The sequence below is a fragment of the Lagopus leucura genome, unplaced genomic scaffold (genome assembly GCF_019238085.1).
Source record: "Lagopus leucura isolate 7727_CA_CO unplaced genomic scaffold, USGS_WTPT01 Super-Scaffold_100048, whole genome shotgun sequence".
Lineage (NCBI taxonomy): Eukaryota > Metazoa > Chordata > Aves > Galliformes > Phasianidae > Lagopus > Lagopus leucura.
Genome location: NW_024962294.1, coordinates 294,158 through 310,953, shown reverse-complemented (window position 1 = coordinate 310,953; position 16,796 = coordinate 294,158). Strand labels below are relative to the sequence as shown.

At 61.4% G+C, this 16,796-nt stretch overlaps 1 protein-coding gene across 2 annotated transcripts; it reads left to right on the top strand.

Moving 5' to 3' along the window:
* Positions 1 to 110: 110 nt before the first annotated feature.
* On the top strand, positions 111 to 6,854 carry TMEM39B (transmembrane protein 39B). 2 transcript variants are annotated; one of them, XM_042885254.1, is made up of 9 exons: positions 111 to 192; positions 984 to 1,192; positions 2,895 to 3,114; positions 3,396 to 3,479; positions 3,989 to 4,143; positions 4,796 to 5,132; positions 5,437 to 5,624; positions 6,031 to 6,151; positions 6,481 to 6,854. In XM_042885254.1, the coding sequence occupies exons 2-9, from the start codon at positions 1,065 to 1,067 to the stop codon at positions 6,715 to 6,717; spliced, it is 1,470 nt and encodes a 489-aa protein (XP_042741188.1). In that variant the 5' UTR covers positions 111 to 192; positions 984 to 1,064; the 3' UTR covers positions 6,718 to 6,854. The 2 variants fall into 2 exon arrangements, with proteins under 2 accessions (XP_042741188.1, XP_042741189.1); XM_042885255.1 differs by lacking the exon at positions 111 to 192 and adding an exon at positions 633 to 821.
* The last annotated feature ends 9,942 nt before the right edge of the window (positions 6,855 to 16,796 follow it).

Sequence of the window (16,796 nt, the reverse complement as noted above, 5' to 3'; positions counted from 1 at the left end):
CGCTTCCCGCGCGGCTCCCGAATGAACGGCGGGGCGGGGCGGGGGGCGGGGCCGGGACGGAGGGGGGCGGGGCCTGAGGGGGCGGGGCGCACGGCGCGGACCCGAGGAGGATTGTCCGCTAACGGCCGCCGTCCGTCCGGCCCCGCCCGCCATATTGCGCCCCGGCACGGGCCGAACGGCGGCCGGAGATGGGTGAGGGCGGGCGCGGGCAGCGGGACGGGGCGGAGCGGGGCGGAGCGGAGCGGAGCGGCGGGGACCGGGACGGGCGGCCGGGAGGGAGCGGCGGCCGAGCTGGGAGCGAGGAGGGGGCCGAGGCGGGCGGGGCCGAGAGGCGCCGTCAGCCCCGCCCACACGCGCTGAGGGGCGGCTCCGCGCCGGGCCCGGGCCGATCCGCGCTCCTCCGGGCCGATCCGCGCTGCCCGCGGCCCCCTGGCCTCCGCTCTGCACGGCGCGGCTCCCGAGCTCCGCGGCCCTGGGGCCTCCGCGGCCCGCGGTGCTGCTGGCCCTGCGCCCTTGGTGCCCCTCGTTGCTGCGGTGGGCGTGGGGCGGTGGGCGCGGTGCCCCCCGCTGACACCCTCCGAGCTGCAGCCGCACGGCGCGTTTCGTGCAGCCCCGCACCGCCGGCTGCGGCCCCGGCGATGCCCCAAACGCGCTTCGGCTGCTTCTTTTCCCACCTTTCAGAAGGAGAAAACGATTTCCGTGCTTTTGTGGCACCGCTCTCAAGAGCTGCGGGTGTCCCACGCAAACACAGAACTGCACGAAGGTGCCCCCAGTGCACCGAGTCCTTTGGGCGCGTTGTGTACAGCCCTGGAAGCAGCGGGGTAACACTGCAGCAGGGCTGCGCTCCTTGGGATGCGTTCCTGGGTTGGGGTGCAGGGAGCTGCTCCCTGCTGCTCACACTGAGCTTCAGCACCGCGGTGAGAAGGGCTGAGCAGAGCTGCTTCCCTGCGGGTGAGCCTCGCTCATAAACTTTCTCTTTCCAGTTTTAAGGACTGAAGGCGTAACAGTGCAGTGAGCAACCAAGAAGCCGCCCCAAAGAACAGCCCTCCGCAGCCTCTGTTGTTATGGCAGGGGGAAGGCGGGGCCCCAACCGCACCTCCTACTGCCGAAATCCCCTTTGTGAGCCCGGGGCTGCTGGCGGCTCCGGCCACTCCACGAGTTCCTCTGTCACAGGCGTTCGCTCCCGCACCAGGTACGGCCCGACCCGAGGCAGCCGTGAGGTCGCCTGTGCCTCCTGTCTCACACACAGCTCAGCTGCCCTGCAGATCAGGGATTCGTTAACTCCTGTGTGCAGCAGCATCTGTGCTGCGCGTTCCACTCGGAATAGGTGGGTTCTGATGTGCTCAAGTGCTTTGTGAGACCTCGGCGGACTTCCAGGAGTGTTCAAAAGCATGTAGGGGCCACCTGGGGAAAGAGAACAGATCATGGTGCATCCAGCGCCTGTCTGTGGAGTTCTGGTTGTTGTGTCTCCTGTGCCAGGTGAGGTGTTTCTAGGGTAGAGATCAGTTCCTCAGATGTTGTGTAGGCTGCGTTTCAGGTTTTTTTCCAGGTTCTAGCCTGACTGGTTTGTTGCCTTTCTGCTTCTGAGGTAGAGAGGTGGAAAGAGAAGCTCTGTGCCAGCAGAAGTACGTAAGCAGGAGGTACCTTATGAACTGTCTGCTTAGCAAATGTTAGACCCGTTTTAACGTACTCCCTGCTGGTGAGCTTAGGCCAAAGAATGCACATGGATACAGTTATTCAAACAAGTTACTGCAAGGCCACCGAAAGTGGAGCAATCCACCGAGTGCCTGCACCACTGTGAGCGTGCACAAAGGTCCTTATCGCTAAGTAGGTAATGAAGTCCCAAGCCACACCCCAACTAATTAGTCTGTGCAGCCTTATGCTCTTAGAACCTATGAGAGCTGTTCTGTTGTGGTAGGTAGTGCTGCTGCTCTCGCAGAATCAGCCTTTGGTTTTGTGTGGCTGCTCAGTGTTGAAGAGGCTTCGTGTCTGTAGTTAGAGAGGATTTGGAGCAGGAGCACCTGCTCTGAGTTATTGGCAGATTCCTCAGTCCTGAGGAGCCGAATCAGTCTTGTCAAGTTGGGATCCAGGACTTTTGGAGACACAGCTGAGGTTCCTGAAGTTGTCCTCACACACTTGTTTTATGCTCTCAGCCTTCTGACTCAAACAAACAGCAGGGCCTGTGCTAACCCTGTGCCAGAAGTCTTTCTGCAGTCACACTGACACGACCAGGATTTCTTTACGGGATTTTCAGTAGGAGACTGGCACCTTGTGCTCTGTGGTTCCTTTGAACCCCAACCCACACCCAGATTCCTGTGAGTGCTGTTATGTAGAGGTTGCAAATCAGGAGAGATGCATATGGTGCATATTAGTTCCCTTCCCTTTGATTGAAGGAGCTGGTGTCTGGAACTGTGTGCATGCTCACACAGGAATATGCACCTCTGACAAAACTTGTTTTTCCTCCACAGTTGTGGAATAGAAGTTAAAGAATGAGAAAGGGCTCGCGTTTAATTGCTCTGTATTTCATGTTCAAGCACTCTCAGAAATGTAAACAGCAACTCAAGGTCTGAACACTTGCAGTTAATTCAATGGCTACCAATTGCCCATTGCACAGCACAGCCGTGGCTTTCCAACCCGACTCTCTACGAAGGCTTTAATGTGGAATGAGCCGATGCTGTAGGTTGGCCTGGCTCCAAATATTGCTTTCCCTGGGGAGATTCCCACTCTCCCTGCACTGCAGCGATGGTTTGCAAATCCTCGGGGTGCTGACCCCTGTAGTTTGTGGCAGCCATTGACTCAGCACAGCTTCCTCAGCCAGCGTTGGGCCCAGCTGCTTCTGCAGGAGGGCAGTGCTGGGGGTCCTGCAGTGACTGCTGCCTTCTGTTTCCTCGTAGGAGCGGCTCAGGTACGGGGCTTTCCAGCCCACCTCTGGCAACTCAGGCAGTCGTTCCCCTGCGGCACTGTAAGATCCCAGAGCTGCCCGTGGAGAGGAGCGTGCTGTTTGAGCTCCAGCTCTTCTTCTGTCACCTCGTTGCTCTGTTTGTCCACTACATCAACATCTACAAAACCGTGTGGTGGTACCCGCCGTCCCACCCGCCCTCACACACGTCTTTGGTAAGCTGCTGCCTGCTGCTGGTTGCAGCTCTGTGGGGTTGCGAGGCGTGAATGTTTCTGTCTCTGCTTTGTGCAAACTGCATGTGGCTCCGCAGCCTGCAAGGTTTTGCTCTCGTGGCTTTCAGCTGGCAAACCTGGGGCGCTGGCTGGCTGCTGGCATTCTCTTCCTGATCTTGGAAGAGAGAGTGCAAAGAGAAAAGAGGACCTTGGGAGCTTCTCTGCTTAATGTGGATTTCTGCTGCCTGGTGGAAAGTGAAACCATTTTCTTCTTGTCGCTGCAGAATTTCCATCTTATTGACTTCAACGTGCTGACAGTGACAACCATCGTCCTGGCGCGCCGCTTGATTGTTGCTATTGTGAAGGAGGTAAAGTCTGATGCACATCTCAGAACCGTTCTTTCCTCTTGGGCAGAACGTGAAGCTCTGTGTCCCTTTCCCAAAGAATGTCAGGCTGCCTCTAAGCCAGAAACGAGAGCATGTTTTCTAATTGGAAGAACAGGAGTGAGCATCTCACATCACTGCTCTCACTGCCCTTCTGTGATCATTTCTGAGTTGCTCTCTCAATGAGGCTGCTCAGCAAGCCCAGCTTCTGCTCGAGTCCTTGCAAAGAACCGGGTTGGGCTCTTGTTCTCTTAATGACTGCAGCTTTCTGCAAGGAGGAGCTGCTGTGGTTTGGCTTCTGCTGACTGCAGAGCTGCGCTGTGCTGAGCGGGATGGTGGCACAGATGAGCACGTTGGTGGGGTCACACAAAGCCTTTCCCTTCACCCTTCCTTCATGCATACGAGACTGACTGCACAGAGTGCTGCCACCTGTGTGCTTCTGGAGGAGCACTGGATGCCTCCCTTCTGCCCTGTTCTTTCTGCTCTCCCTGCAGGCTTCCCAGAGTGGCAAAGTCTCCCTGCCGCGCTCCGTGTTCCTGGTGGTCACTCGCTTTGCTGTTCTCACTGGCACAGGCTGGAGTTTGTGCCGATCGATCATCCACCTCTTCAGAACCTACTCCTTCCTCAATCTCCTGTTCCTGTGTTACCCGTAAGCATCTCTTCTGACGTTTGTGTGTGGATTCTGATGTTGCCTCAGTGCAGTGGATGTTGCTCAGGTGACACAAAGCTTGGGTGTAGAGAAGCACTTGGTGACACGATAACAGAACTTTTCAGAGCCCTTTTCCCTCCTGTCACATTTCTGCTTGGTTCCAGGCTTATCTTTCCCACTTAGCCGTATTTCAGGTTCAATACAAGCATTAATTACAGTTCTTAGGTTGCTCGTGTCACGTGAGAAGGATTGTCTGGTTTCCTCTTGGCGTTCCAGGAGCCCACTCCTTCAGTTTGCCTTAGTCCTTAGGTGCCTCTGCCAGGTGGAGAGGATCAAGCAGCTTCCCTGCTTTGTGTTAACCAGCAGAAGAAAGCCAGTTGAATTACCCATCAGTTTGTGGAGTTGATCCCTTCCCTCTGGTAGATGCAAGAGGAAAGATTTCATAAAGATGTGAGGTTTGGTGCTGCTGTGGGTAAGGCTGCCCTGGGTTGTACCGAGGTTGAGCTGTATTGGTGAGCTGTTATCTGGATCCACGTGGGCACTCATGTGATGGGAGGGGCTGCAGCCCTCGTGCTGGCAGTGGTGTGGTCGTGCTGGCTGCAGCACTCAGGCTTTGCAGGAACTGAGCGCCCTTCTGCCTGTGCTGCCGCAGGTTTGGCATGTACATCCCCTTCCTCCAGCTGAACTGCGACCTGCGGAAGACAAACCTCTTCTCCCAGGTGGCCAACATCGGCCCCAGGGAGACCGGCGAGGTGAACTTCAGGGGCAGAGACTACCTGACCGTGCTGAAGGAGACCTGGAAGCAGCACACTCGGCAGATGTACGGCGTGGAGGCGATGCCCACTCACGCCTGCTGCCTCTCCCCAGACCTCATCCGAAACGAGGTGGAATACCTGAAAATGGATTTCAACTGGCGGATGAAGGAGGTGCTGGTGAGCTCCATGCTCAGTGCCTACTATGTGGCCTTCGTGCCCGTCTGGTTTGTGAAGGTGAGCCGGGGTGTCACCCCCCCCTCAGTGTGGGTCTGGCTGGGGAGGACGGGGGGATGCTGGGTTGGGGAGGACGTGGGAAGGTCGGAGGGCCGTTCTGTGAGCACATCACCCATTTTTGGCGATGGGTAGCACGGTTTGTGCTGGAGCTGTGCAGCTGTGTGGGTGCCTCTTTCGGAATCAGCATTCATAGCAGTGTGAGAAGCCCTTGTTTTACCTGCCGGAGCGCTTCATGTTTTGATGGCTGCGTTGGGTGAGCCTGTCCAAACACAGTCAGTCACACCTCCTTCTCGTCCCCCCACAGAACACTCAGTACTATGACAAACGCTGGTCCTGTGAGCTCTTCCTGCTCGTTTCCATCAGCACATCTGTGATTCTCATGCAGTACCTCCTACCTGCGCGCTACTGCGACCTGCTGCACAAAGCTGCAGCACACCTGGGCTGCTGGCAGAAGGTGGATCCAGCCCTGTGCTCCAACGTGCTGCAGCACCAGTAAGGAGCTCTCCTGGGGCGAGGGCTGGAGCTTTCTCTTTTTTTCCTTCCCTATCTGGAGGCTGGGTAGGGAGCTCAGCATTCCAGCTTTGTCTCTTTCTGCTCAAAAAGAAATAAGAGAAGAACGAGAGCAGGGCTGTTGGCTGGCACACTGCTGGCTGTGCTGCCCACTTCCAAGCGCAGCAGGCAGGTGTGATTTGGGCAGGGTGTTTGCTGCTTCTGCCCACAGGTGGCTGCAGTCGTTCCCTGCTGTGGCGAGCTGAGCTCTGCCCTCACAAATGCCCACAGCTCACTGCAGCACAAAGCTCAAATGTTCCCCTAGCTGAAGTGGGAAGGCAGCAGATCCCCCTCAGCCCGTGTCCTTCTCTGTCAGCAGATATTGGAGCCCTCTGCTTGTCTTCTGCAGGTGGACAGAGGAGTGCATGTGGCCGCAGGGAGTGCTGGTGAAACACAGCAAGAATGTGTACAAAGCTGTGGGGCACTACAACGTGGCCGTGCCCTCGGACGTCTCGCACTTCCGCTTTCACGTAAGATCGCGTCTCCTTTTGGGAGCTGAGCTGTGGCACCAGGCGGGATGGCAGCAGCAGTTCTTTGTCCTCAGCCCTGCACGGCTGAGCTCTGAGCAGGAGAGCCGGCTGCAGGTGCTGGGACGCGCAGTGCCCACCGTGCTTCGGTGCTGCCAGAAGGGAGGCTGTGCCGCGTCCCGGCCTCTGTGCAGAGCTGGGCCTGAGCGGGGGCTGCGTGCGCGGGGGGAGTCCTGGCAGGGCGGTGCTCGGGGCTCTGCCTCGCTGCCTGCCCAGAAAGCAGCCCTGGGAGCTCTGCCGTCGCTCCGTGCCTCACTGCGCCTCTCCTGCAGTTCTTTTTCAGCAAACCGCTGAGAATCCTCAACATCCTGATCCTGCTGGAAGGAGCTGTCATCTTCTACCAGCTTTACTCGCTGATTTCTTCCGAAAAGTGGCACCAGACCATCTCGTTGGCTCTGATCCTCTTCAGCAATTACTACGCCTTCTTCAAGCTGCTGCGTGACCGTCTGGTGCTGGGCAAAGCCTACTCGTACTCTGCCAGCAGGGACTCAGAGCAGAAGTTAAATTAAAACAATTGCACTGATGCTCAACTTATTACAGAACAAACGAAACAAGGAACCCTCAGAGCTTTGTATTTTTGTTACCACTGCTTTTTTTTTTTTTTCTTTGATAACTGATGTAATTAAAAGGAAAAAACATATTTTTTTACTCCCAACAGCTGTCGGCGTGTTTGTTTAATAAAGTCCCATGGGAGGAGCTCCTCCTGCTGCGCTGCGAGGAGCCCTTTATTAACAGCACTTTGTTTTGGGACGTGGAGATGCTGTTCCTCGCAGAGCTGCAGCTGCCCCGACTGGGGAGGGGGATCAGATGCAGCACATCTCCCAGCTCGGTGCCTTTAGGATGGGCCGCGTGTTGCTCTGCGTTTTCCCGGCAGCCCGGAGGAATTCCTTTAACACCCTGCGGCGGTTGGCCGCGTTATTGAGGCAGTCCTGAGCTGCTGGATTCGGGTTGGACGCGGGGCCGAAGCGCCGCTCTGGGGACGGCCCTGTGATGCTCGCGGCTCTCGGCGGTGTTTCCGCGTGCCGGGGCTCCGGCCGGGAGAAATTCCGGGGCCCTCGGCGCTCCGGGACGGAACCCGAGCCGCCGCACCGCGCCGCAGCCGCCGCCAGGGGGCGCCAGGAGAGCGGAGCTGCGGGGCGGAGGGCGGCACCGGGCGGGCCGCTGCCGGCCGCTGCGGGGCGAAGGGCGGCGTGGGGAGGAGGAGGGAGCGGGGAAAGGAGGGTGCGGGGCTGAGCCCGGCCCGGCTCTCCGTGTCCGCGGCACCGCCCGCAGCCCCCTCCCCACGGCGCGGAAGCGGCCGCGCTCGACCTTTCCCGAGGATGAGGATTTCCTTCCTCCCATTGAGCGCTGCCCTGGGGTTAGCACGCAGCCGTGGGGCTCTCGCCGTGCAGGACGCGTCCGCGTCCACCCCCCTCCCTGCGCACGGCTCCGCCCGGACCCCCTTTTATCCCCCCGCTGGCCGCGACCCCCGGAGCCGCCCTACGGGTGGGGGATGGGGAACGGCCGCCCGCCGCCCTCTGCTCGGCCCGAGCGGAGCCGCATCCTCCAAAACCGCGATTCGGATTCCCGAGCAGCGCGAGTTCGGCAACGCGACGTCCGCCCGGGGTTACGCTGCGTCCCGACCGCGTTATCCGTGCGGGAGCGGCGGGGTTGGGCGCTTTCCGAGCGCTGTCCCCCCAGCGGGGAACGGCCGAGCGTGGGGAGCGCTTCTCCTTTCCTCTGAAGCACGGGGCGCTGCGAGCGGCGGGGTTTTCCCCACGATGTCCCCGGGAGATCCCGGGTTGGGAATTCCCCTGAGAGCAGCAGAGGCTCCTCCCGCTACCAGCCCGGGGTGGGGACTTTGTCCCCTCTGTCCCGGTGACCCGGGGCTCCATCTGCCGCCCCCTAATCCCGGGATTAGGCCCAGCTGCCCGGCGCAGGTTTGCTGCAGGTAACGAGGATCCCTCGGGGAGCGGCTGTGGACGTCCAGGCGCGGGCAATTAGGGTTAATCCAGCACCTGTGCCTAACGAGCTCGGGAACCGGGGAGACTGCGGACATCGGAGAGCTGTCCTGGGCCGGCCCACCGGACTCCAGCGCTGGTTTGGCCTCGAGGACAACAGCCGTTATGGGGTCACGGAGCTGCCCCTCCGACAGAGCAGGATGTGGCACACATGCGGTGCAGTGACGGAGCGTTGGCTGCCTGCTGGAATCCCCCCTCAGCACAGCCACGTTCCCACAGAGCCCACCCACCCTGGGGGAATCACTGCTGTCCCAGTCCCATCCCCAGGCCCCATTCGGCCCCTTCTGGCTCAGGGCTCTCTGGCAGCAGTTACAGGAGTGGCTCTAACGCAGAGATGACATCAGTGCCCAGCAGTGCTGCAGCAGGGCCATGATGTGCAGAGCCGAGGTGTGGGGGCTGCGGGGGTCCTGGGCACCCAGTGCCAGCAGCTCTGAGCCGGGCTGCGCCGGGCAGCTGAGCTGTGCCATCCACCACTGCCCTCACAGCTGACCTTGCCCAGGGCTCACCTGGCCAAAAGCAGGGCAGGACACGGCCCACGAGGTGCTGTCCTGAGCCAGCGGGACCTGCTTTAATTGGCAGCCCTGAATTAGCGTGTGGTCCCCGTTAGCAATTATACACACACGCACATACGCCCTCATTTTCAGATCTGAACAAGTTCATGCTGGGGAGCGGTGAGCGTGGGGAAGAGCGGGGATGGATGCTGTGCACCCCGAGCCCCAAGCAGGGGCTGGCAATGGGTGAGCAGGGAGCTCAGCAGCAGGATGAGCACAGCCAGGCTGCGAGGGAGCACAGCCACCACCCCAGCAATGAGTGTTGGGATGGGGCTGGGCAGGGCTCAGGGCTGCCCTGGGAGCAGATGGTGATTTGCAGCTCTGCAGGGCCAGATGGGCCACAGGGAGAGCAGCGACGCGCCCCCCCGCCCCGTTACACTGCCATTTTACCCAGCCACCTATAAATATTTAACAGCTCCATCCTCTGCGCTGCTGCTGAGCTCACAGCCAGGTGCGTGGCAGCTCCTTCTCCCCCCGGATTCCACCCCACTCCTGGGCACGTTTTGTTTGTCCTTCTCTGGTCCCAGCAGCCACGTTCCCCATTGCTGGCTGTCCCCAATCCTCTGTCTGGAGCCCTGGCTGTGGACGCGTGGCACCTGTGCCACCAGCAGCCCCACGGTGGTGTCCCCAGGTCCCTCCATGGATGGATAGGTGGGTTGAGGGATGAGTGGGCAGATAGATGGAGGAAACAGGGGAAACAAGGATGGAGAGGTGGTTGGATGGACGGATGGGTGGTCGGTCCCCACCCGGCACACGGCTCGTCCACCACAGGAGCTCACAGCTCAGCTGGGCAGCGCCGGGTCCCCAAGTTTCACCAGCAGCATTCACTGCTTCCTTCCAGATCAGCGATAAAGACATCGACCGCAGCGCGGCTCCCCCAGGCGTGCGCCCGGATGGTGGCAGCTCCTGATTGCAATCACTTTGGGGGATCTCCTGCTGACCCAATTGTTAATCCACCGAGCAGGGACTGATGCTGATGGGAGGGGAGCAGTAAGCAGGGCAGGGGGCAGCAGCACAGCCCCCCCACCCCCGATCCCAACAGCCCCACATGCCACACAGCGCTGGGGTGGCACCTCTGCCCCGCAGGGCCGTTCCCACAAACCAGCGCTGTGATTCAGCCGCCGGGAAGCGCAGTGTGGGGCTGGGCTGGGGCGGCCGTGGCACCGCGTAGCAGCGCAGGATGGGACCTGCCGGGGCCCCGCTTCCTGGGCAGCCAAAACCCCGAGCAAGGAGGGAAGCGCGGAACTTCCTTTTCCTTCCCTGCAGAGCCGCGTGGCTGTCAGTGCACGGCACTGCTGGGGCGCTGCCCGCAGCCCCATCCCAGGGCGCAGCTCTGTATCACACTGTGCTGACGCAGGCTTTGCTCACCGGGGCCGCCCATCGCAGTGCAGGTGACGCTGGCGGTCTCGCCTCCCATCACGGGCTCAGCCCTCCCCAGGGGTCGCAGCGCTGAGCTCCCAGGAGGGGGTGCAATGGTCCATCAGCCCACAGCCCGTAACCCGGCCACCCTTATGCCGATACAAGGCCCAACCCCACCTGTGCACCCACCCCCAGCTGACAGCACCAGGCTGCCTCCAGATAGGAATAAAGGGATTTGGGCTCCTTACTGCCGCCCCAGAGTGGGCTGCAGGATGGGGCTGCGGTGCTCCAAGGGGATGGGGAGGGGCGCTCAATGCAGGGCAGAGCACAGTTGTGCAGCTTCCACTCACCCCCGTGGCAGTGAAGGCTCGGCTGCTCCGACACTACAGCAATGCAGGCTCTAATGAGCTGGGATGGTTAATTAGTCAGTGTCAATTTATGTTAATTAGCTGAAGGAGTTGAGAGACTGATTCCTCTGCCACCTGGCTGGCACCGGAGCACTGGGCTGCTGCAAAACAAAACCAGGAATTGGGCTAAGGAAAAGGCTGCAGTGCTGCCCCGGGGCTCTGTGTGCCCAGCGCTGGGGAGAGGCCATGCTGGAAGTGCAGACATCCTTTTCTCACCCACCTGTGCACCCGCACACAAATGCACTCATGCAGCCAAGCACAAGATGCAGCCGTGCCCCTGTGCACACACAGCTGCAGGAAGCTGAGCTCACAGCATTGCTGTGAGCCCCGGGAAGGGGGGGGGGGGGGGGGTGACGTGGGAGGGGTGAGCAGGACAGGGGCACGGCGTGGGGCAGCCATGCTGGAGTGCAGCCATGAGGTTTCCTGCGGATGATTCACGCTCTTCCTCCACTTTACTGCCCTACAACCGTGGCTGCACCACACAGGAAGCCACAGGGATTTCCAAAAGGACTCAGAAGTGTTCTGGCCTCGCTGCTGCTTCCTCTCCCCATCCCGCACCCAAAGAGATCCTTCTGGCCCTCCCGGCGCCGCAGGATCTGGCTGCAGCCCCCCTCCTACCACCACTCTGCACCTCGGCTGTGTTCCCATGGCCCCCACCCACAGCTGCAGCCCAACACAGAGCCGTGAGCACCGCCCCGTGCTGCTGCCCTTCGCCCCGCAGCCACATCAGGCACAGCCGGGGCTTTGGCTCCTCATCCTGCTCAGCTTTCGGCCCTTCCCAAACCCCTCCAACACAGGGGAGCTGCACACGCTGGCAGGCACAGCTCTGTGGGGCACAGTTGCTGCTGTCTGGGTGCTCTGGGGGGGCAGTGCCTGCAGATTTGTGTCATTTTACAAGAAAATGCAGTGACACCACAGGTGGGAGCAGCCCCAGCCCTGCAGCGTCCCCACCGTGCTGCTCTGCTGCAGGGCTGCACCTACAATAGGAGCAGAGCCGGATGCAGCGCAGTGCTGTGTAGGTGCTGCCCAACACTGCACACCTTTAATGCACCACATCAGCTGTGCAAATGCACCAGATTTAAATCAGCCAAACAAAGCAGGAATCCGCTGACCTCACAGCACCTGCAGTGGTGGGACCACAGGCAAACCCCAAGCTGTCCCCCACCCCACAGTCCCCAGCTCCCACACGCCGGGGCTCGCAGCCATCTGGCCGTGCTGTATTAATGCAGAGGAGAAGAAATGAGGTCACGGCTGCAGCGGTGGCTGGGCTCGTTGCTCTGCTGTGGGATCCGGCACGGCTCTGCTCCAAGCACCACTGCTGGGGATGGCAGTGCAGGATTTGGGTTATCGCAGCTGAGCCATCCCAGCACCGCAGCCATCCTGCCGGGCCCTCTGCAGAGCAGGGCTGCTCAGGGTGCCCGGCAGCAGCGAAGGGAGGGTGAGCAGACACCCCACAGGCACCCCGAATCCAGAGTGGGGCCGGGCGGTGCTCAGCCCTCCCCAGTGCGCACAGTGAGCGCTGTGATGCTGCGACGCCCCAGTGCACGTGAGCGTGTGTGCGTGTCCCTGGAGGCAGCAGGCTGCATTTCATGCATTTTTCAGGAGAAGAGGTTAGTGGGTCACTCCAGCACTGGAGGCTTTTCTCTCTCCAGCTGAGCTGCTCCGCTGCCAAAGCCGTGGGAGCGGCGGAGCTGCGCGGGGTGTGGAGCAGCGCGAGGGGCCAAACCGTGCAGCGTCACCGCAGCTCCCGGAGCTCAGCGTCCCCTCCGACCCCCAGCAGCTCCGGGAATTGGTTGCAGCTGAAATCGGAGGGATGCAGGCAGACCCACCCCACCCCACCCCCACCGCGCTGCGCGCCCTGATGGCGCTGCCCGTGTGTAGCACTGAGCTGCGGGATCGCGGTGTGCGGGGCTGCGGGTGCGGCTGCAGGAGGGCTGCGTGGTTGAAGGTTAACGTGGGGACAAAGGCGGGATGGGACGGCTGCGAGACTGCAAACAGCCGGGGCCGATAAAGGGGAGAATGGGGCCGCTCCCCACCGCGCCGCCGCTGCGCACTGTGCCGCGGGACGGACACGCGGGGTTTGCAGCGCGACGGGCGCCGGCAGCCCCGCCGGGATGGGCTGAACCCGATCGCGGGGCGAAGCCGCGCCACGCTGTACAGTCGCGACGGCTCTGTGTCCCCTGCTCCTGTCCCAGCGATGCGACCCAGCGGGACGCCCGCCCCGCAGCAGCAGAGCCGTCACAGCGCCACAACCCCGTCCTCGTTCTCCTCCCCCCCGTCCCCGCTCAGCCCTCCGCCCCCATCCCCGTTGGGATGCCGCCGCCGCCGAGCAGCGGTTGCCATGGTTACGGCCATGCAAGTCTGGGCGAAATGCATCTGCGGTGCAGCGCGGATGGGGGCGGGGAGGACCCTGCAGCCCCCGGCACCGCCGCGGCCCCCACCCGACACCCGACCCCGGCCCGCGGCCGCCGGCCCCATCCCGGCGTCTTTGTTCGGAGCCGTGGCGGTGGGCGGGGGGCGCGGGGGGCGCCGGCAGACTGGGCGCCCCGAGGGGCCCCGCCCCCCCGCGGCCCCCCCCCCCCCCTCGCCTCACACCGGGGTCTCCGGATGCCGCGGGCCCACGGGCAGAGCCCGATCCGCGGCCCCGGGAGCTCTATCGGTTCTGCTCTGTGGCGGAGGGGAATTCTGCTCCTGGCAACGAAGCAATCCAGGCGGGGACAGCAGGGGATCGGGGAAGGAGGGGATTTCTGATGGAAAGTTGCGGACGATCCCAGCTGCCCGTGTGTTTTCCCACCGCGCTCCTCCCGCAGCTGCCCAGAGGATCGAGCTCCCGTCCCCCCCAGCGCTGCTGTGCTGGGAATTGCACCCGGGGCTGCACCAAGAAATGCACCGACAGCCGCATCACAGCGCTGCAGCTGCCCGTCCCTCGCTGCGAGCAGCCCCGCAGCCCCACATCTTACAGCCCCGCAGCCCCGCAGCCCTTCCCCCACGCCTCCCCGGCCTCTCTCTGCCCGGCCGTCAGATGTTGCTGAAAGGGAACAATGCGACGTATTGTCTGTCCCTGCTCGCAGGCATCAAAACCCAGCAGCGCAACAAAAAGACACATTGACTGCCCGGGAGAAAGGGGCCCATACATCGCCAGCGCTGGGGGCAGGGACTGCAGCATCCCGGCGCTGCTTTCCTGTCCCCGGCCCGGTCACCGCCGTCCATCCCCGGGGGTGCAGCAGTCATCTGCCGAGACCGAGGGTCGGCCTTGGGGTCTGCACTGGTGGTGGCAGGATGGGAAAGGGGGCTGCGTTTGTACGGGATGTACAGGACCTGTGCTGCCGTGCCTGTGCTCAGTCCATGCCAGTTGCATGCAGGACCCCATAGGGATCCATAGGGATGGTGGCACTGTGGGCACCACCACCCCACTCCAGGATCCCTTCGGGCACGGGTGGGGAGAGATGGGGAGCCGAGCCCAGACGGGGGCTGCACCACAACCCCACTCTGGTCCCCGTGGCGGGGTTGGACCCAGCACCACCTCCAGCTTCCTCACCGCACTGCTGGCTGCGGGCACCTCCGGAGGAAACGGGATGGGAAAAGCTGCGCTTGGACAGAGAGATGCTTTTGTTTCCATTATAAACTTCCCTTCCAGTGAGGACGGAGCTCTGAAGCGCACTCTCGGCTCAGGCCCTGCTCTCAGCCACCCTCCATCGGGACTCAGCCTTCCCCCTCCACACAAAGCTGGTGGCACCCTGCGCTCATCGCATGGCCAAATGGGCACCCGTGGCTCAGGGTTGGTGAGCCCTTAATCTGCCCCCAATGGTTGGGACTTGAGAGGGGTGGCTGTGGGGATGTGTGCTGTGATGGGCACAGCTGTGCTGCCCGTCCAGAGCTGCGATCCCAGGAAATGGGGAGTGGGAAATGGGAAATGGGAAATGGGGTACGGCAGGACGGGGGGATGCGAGGAGGGTGTCAGCAAAGTGAAAAGCAGCCCCAGAAATAGAAGACGCAGTTACACAAGGCACTGGTTGCCATGGGATCTTCACAACCAAAAATGACGGGCCTCTGGCAAATACAAGAACGGGCCCTTTTATGTGTTTCTATGGGAAGTCAGCACCTCGCTGCAGCCTCCAGGGCTGGAGCATTTCCCAGGGCAGGACAGATTCGGAACCGGCTCTGGGAGAGCAGCAGAGACCCATCCCCACAGCACAGAACAAGGGGATGCGGTCACCCAGGGTGGGACGACAGTAATGGAAGGCCCTGAGCAGACCCCCGCTAGGGCCCAGGACCCCTATTCCCTGCAGGCAGCAGGCGGGGGCTCGGCAGTGACCCAGCAGCAGGTCACAGGTTTGGAGGTGGCAGATGTCTGCTCATAGGAGGGACAGAAAAGCCCTCATCACCACCTCCCCCTCCTGTCCACGCTGACCCCCTCCCCCTGAAGTCCCCTGATCCACACCAGGCAGCTTTTTCTCCTGTATCTGGATACAGCCCTGTGGGCCGGGCATTGAGAGCTGGGGAGCACGCAGACGTGGTGACACGCAGTGACACGAGGGCACACACGGTGCAGCAGCCCACAGCCCACCCCATGAACTCATTGCAGCCATGGATGCACAGCACTGACAGCAGCCATCCCTGTCCCTCTGCGCTCTGCCTGCTGGAATTCTCCCCCCAGAAGAGCTCTAATTAGCTAATTCCTTCACTATTTATAAATCAATATGGAAATCCCTCTGCTTGATTCCCAGCACCATTGGCTGCCCCTGTTGGTGGGGCCCCACTAAGGGCCGCAGGGTGAGCGAGTGCTCCCTGATCCATTGGTCCGTGACAGTTGGTGTTGGGGTGAGCGGGGTGGGGGCACTCTGTGGGGTGGGGATGCCCCCTCCTGCGGCTGTCAGTGCTTAGCACCTAAATTAATAACCAGCAAGAGGTTTAAGTAGGTCTGGAAAGTGGAAAATAACATCAGCGAAGATCTCTCCTTCCCGAGGCCCTCTGGGCAGGAGCAGACAGATTTGGCTGCCTGTCCATCTGCTGGGGAGCAAACTGCCCCATAATCTGCAAATCCTCACTGATTCTCAATGCCCAGGAGGTGGCACGGGGCTCTCGGGCTCAGTTTGTGCCACAGCTTTGCAGGAGAAAGAGGATTTCAAGGAGAGATGGGGCTGAGAGCAACGTGTGCTGCTGAGATGAAAGCCACCAGGAAAGCACAGGTGGGATTTTCTGCCTTTCTTCTGGTGCTGAAGGGGGGCTGCGCTGCGACCTGCGGTCACACTGAGCATCACCTCCCACCCCTTCAGTTCTGCGCTCCGATGGCAGGGCAGCGGCGCTGAGAAGCGTTTCCTCCCCTCCACCAAAACACAGCAGAGATGGTCAGCAGCCCCAACCCTGAGACCCCATCCTGGTCACCCCCGGAATGGCCTCACAGCTCCTCCAACCCTCCATGGTGGGAGCAGACAGGTCAGGACCGGGGTGCTCCATTTGGGGGCTGTGCTCCCTGATGGGCACTGAGCTGGAGCTGGAGAACAAACGCCACGAGGCTCAATGTGTTCAGGCTCTGATTCAACGGGCTCAGCCCAAAGCGAGCAGCCTCCCTGGGCTCAAAACCCAAGAATTGGAATGCTGTGCAGCCCCTTTGAGGCTTCCTGCGTTCCCTGCAGCCCCCAGATGGCTCCAGCAGCAGCAGCTGCCCGGTGACTGGCTGAAGGCTTCATCAACTGGCACCCAAAAGTCAATCAGGAAGATGCTGCCTGTTTTAATGAACAGAGAAAATTTGCACAGAGATGATGTGCGCCGGGGGGAGGAGGGAGGCTGGAGACAAAACATGACCTTGTTGGTGGAGGCAACAGCGGCACATTGTTTTCTTTTCCACCCCCTGGAGATGGTGGCCTTGATGCTGCGGGGTGCAGCTGGGGTTGGGGGCTGGGGTCTCGGGACTGGGATTGGGTGCTGGGGTTGGGACTGGGAGCTGGGGTTGGGTGCTGGGTCTGTTTCTTGCATCTTGGTGCCAGGGGCTCTCCCCGTCTCTGGGGGCTCTGGTGCAGCTTTGGTTCACCACACAGCTGTGGCCCCACCATCACACTTCGGGGACCCCCTGTCAGAACCACAATGCCTGCATGCCAAGCGAGCTGAGCACCCGGGGGTGCCCTGCCCAAAGCACTGCAGGGCCCCAATCTGTGCCAGCCCAGTTCTGCTCTGGTGCTTTGATTGTGGCCATGGTGCACTGCAGGGGACTGACCTGGTGGACATCACTTTCGTCACTCTTCTCCTAAACTGCCCATTTCCGGGAAACGAG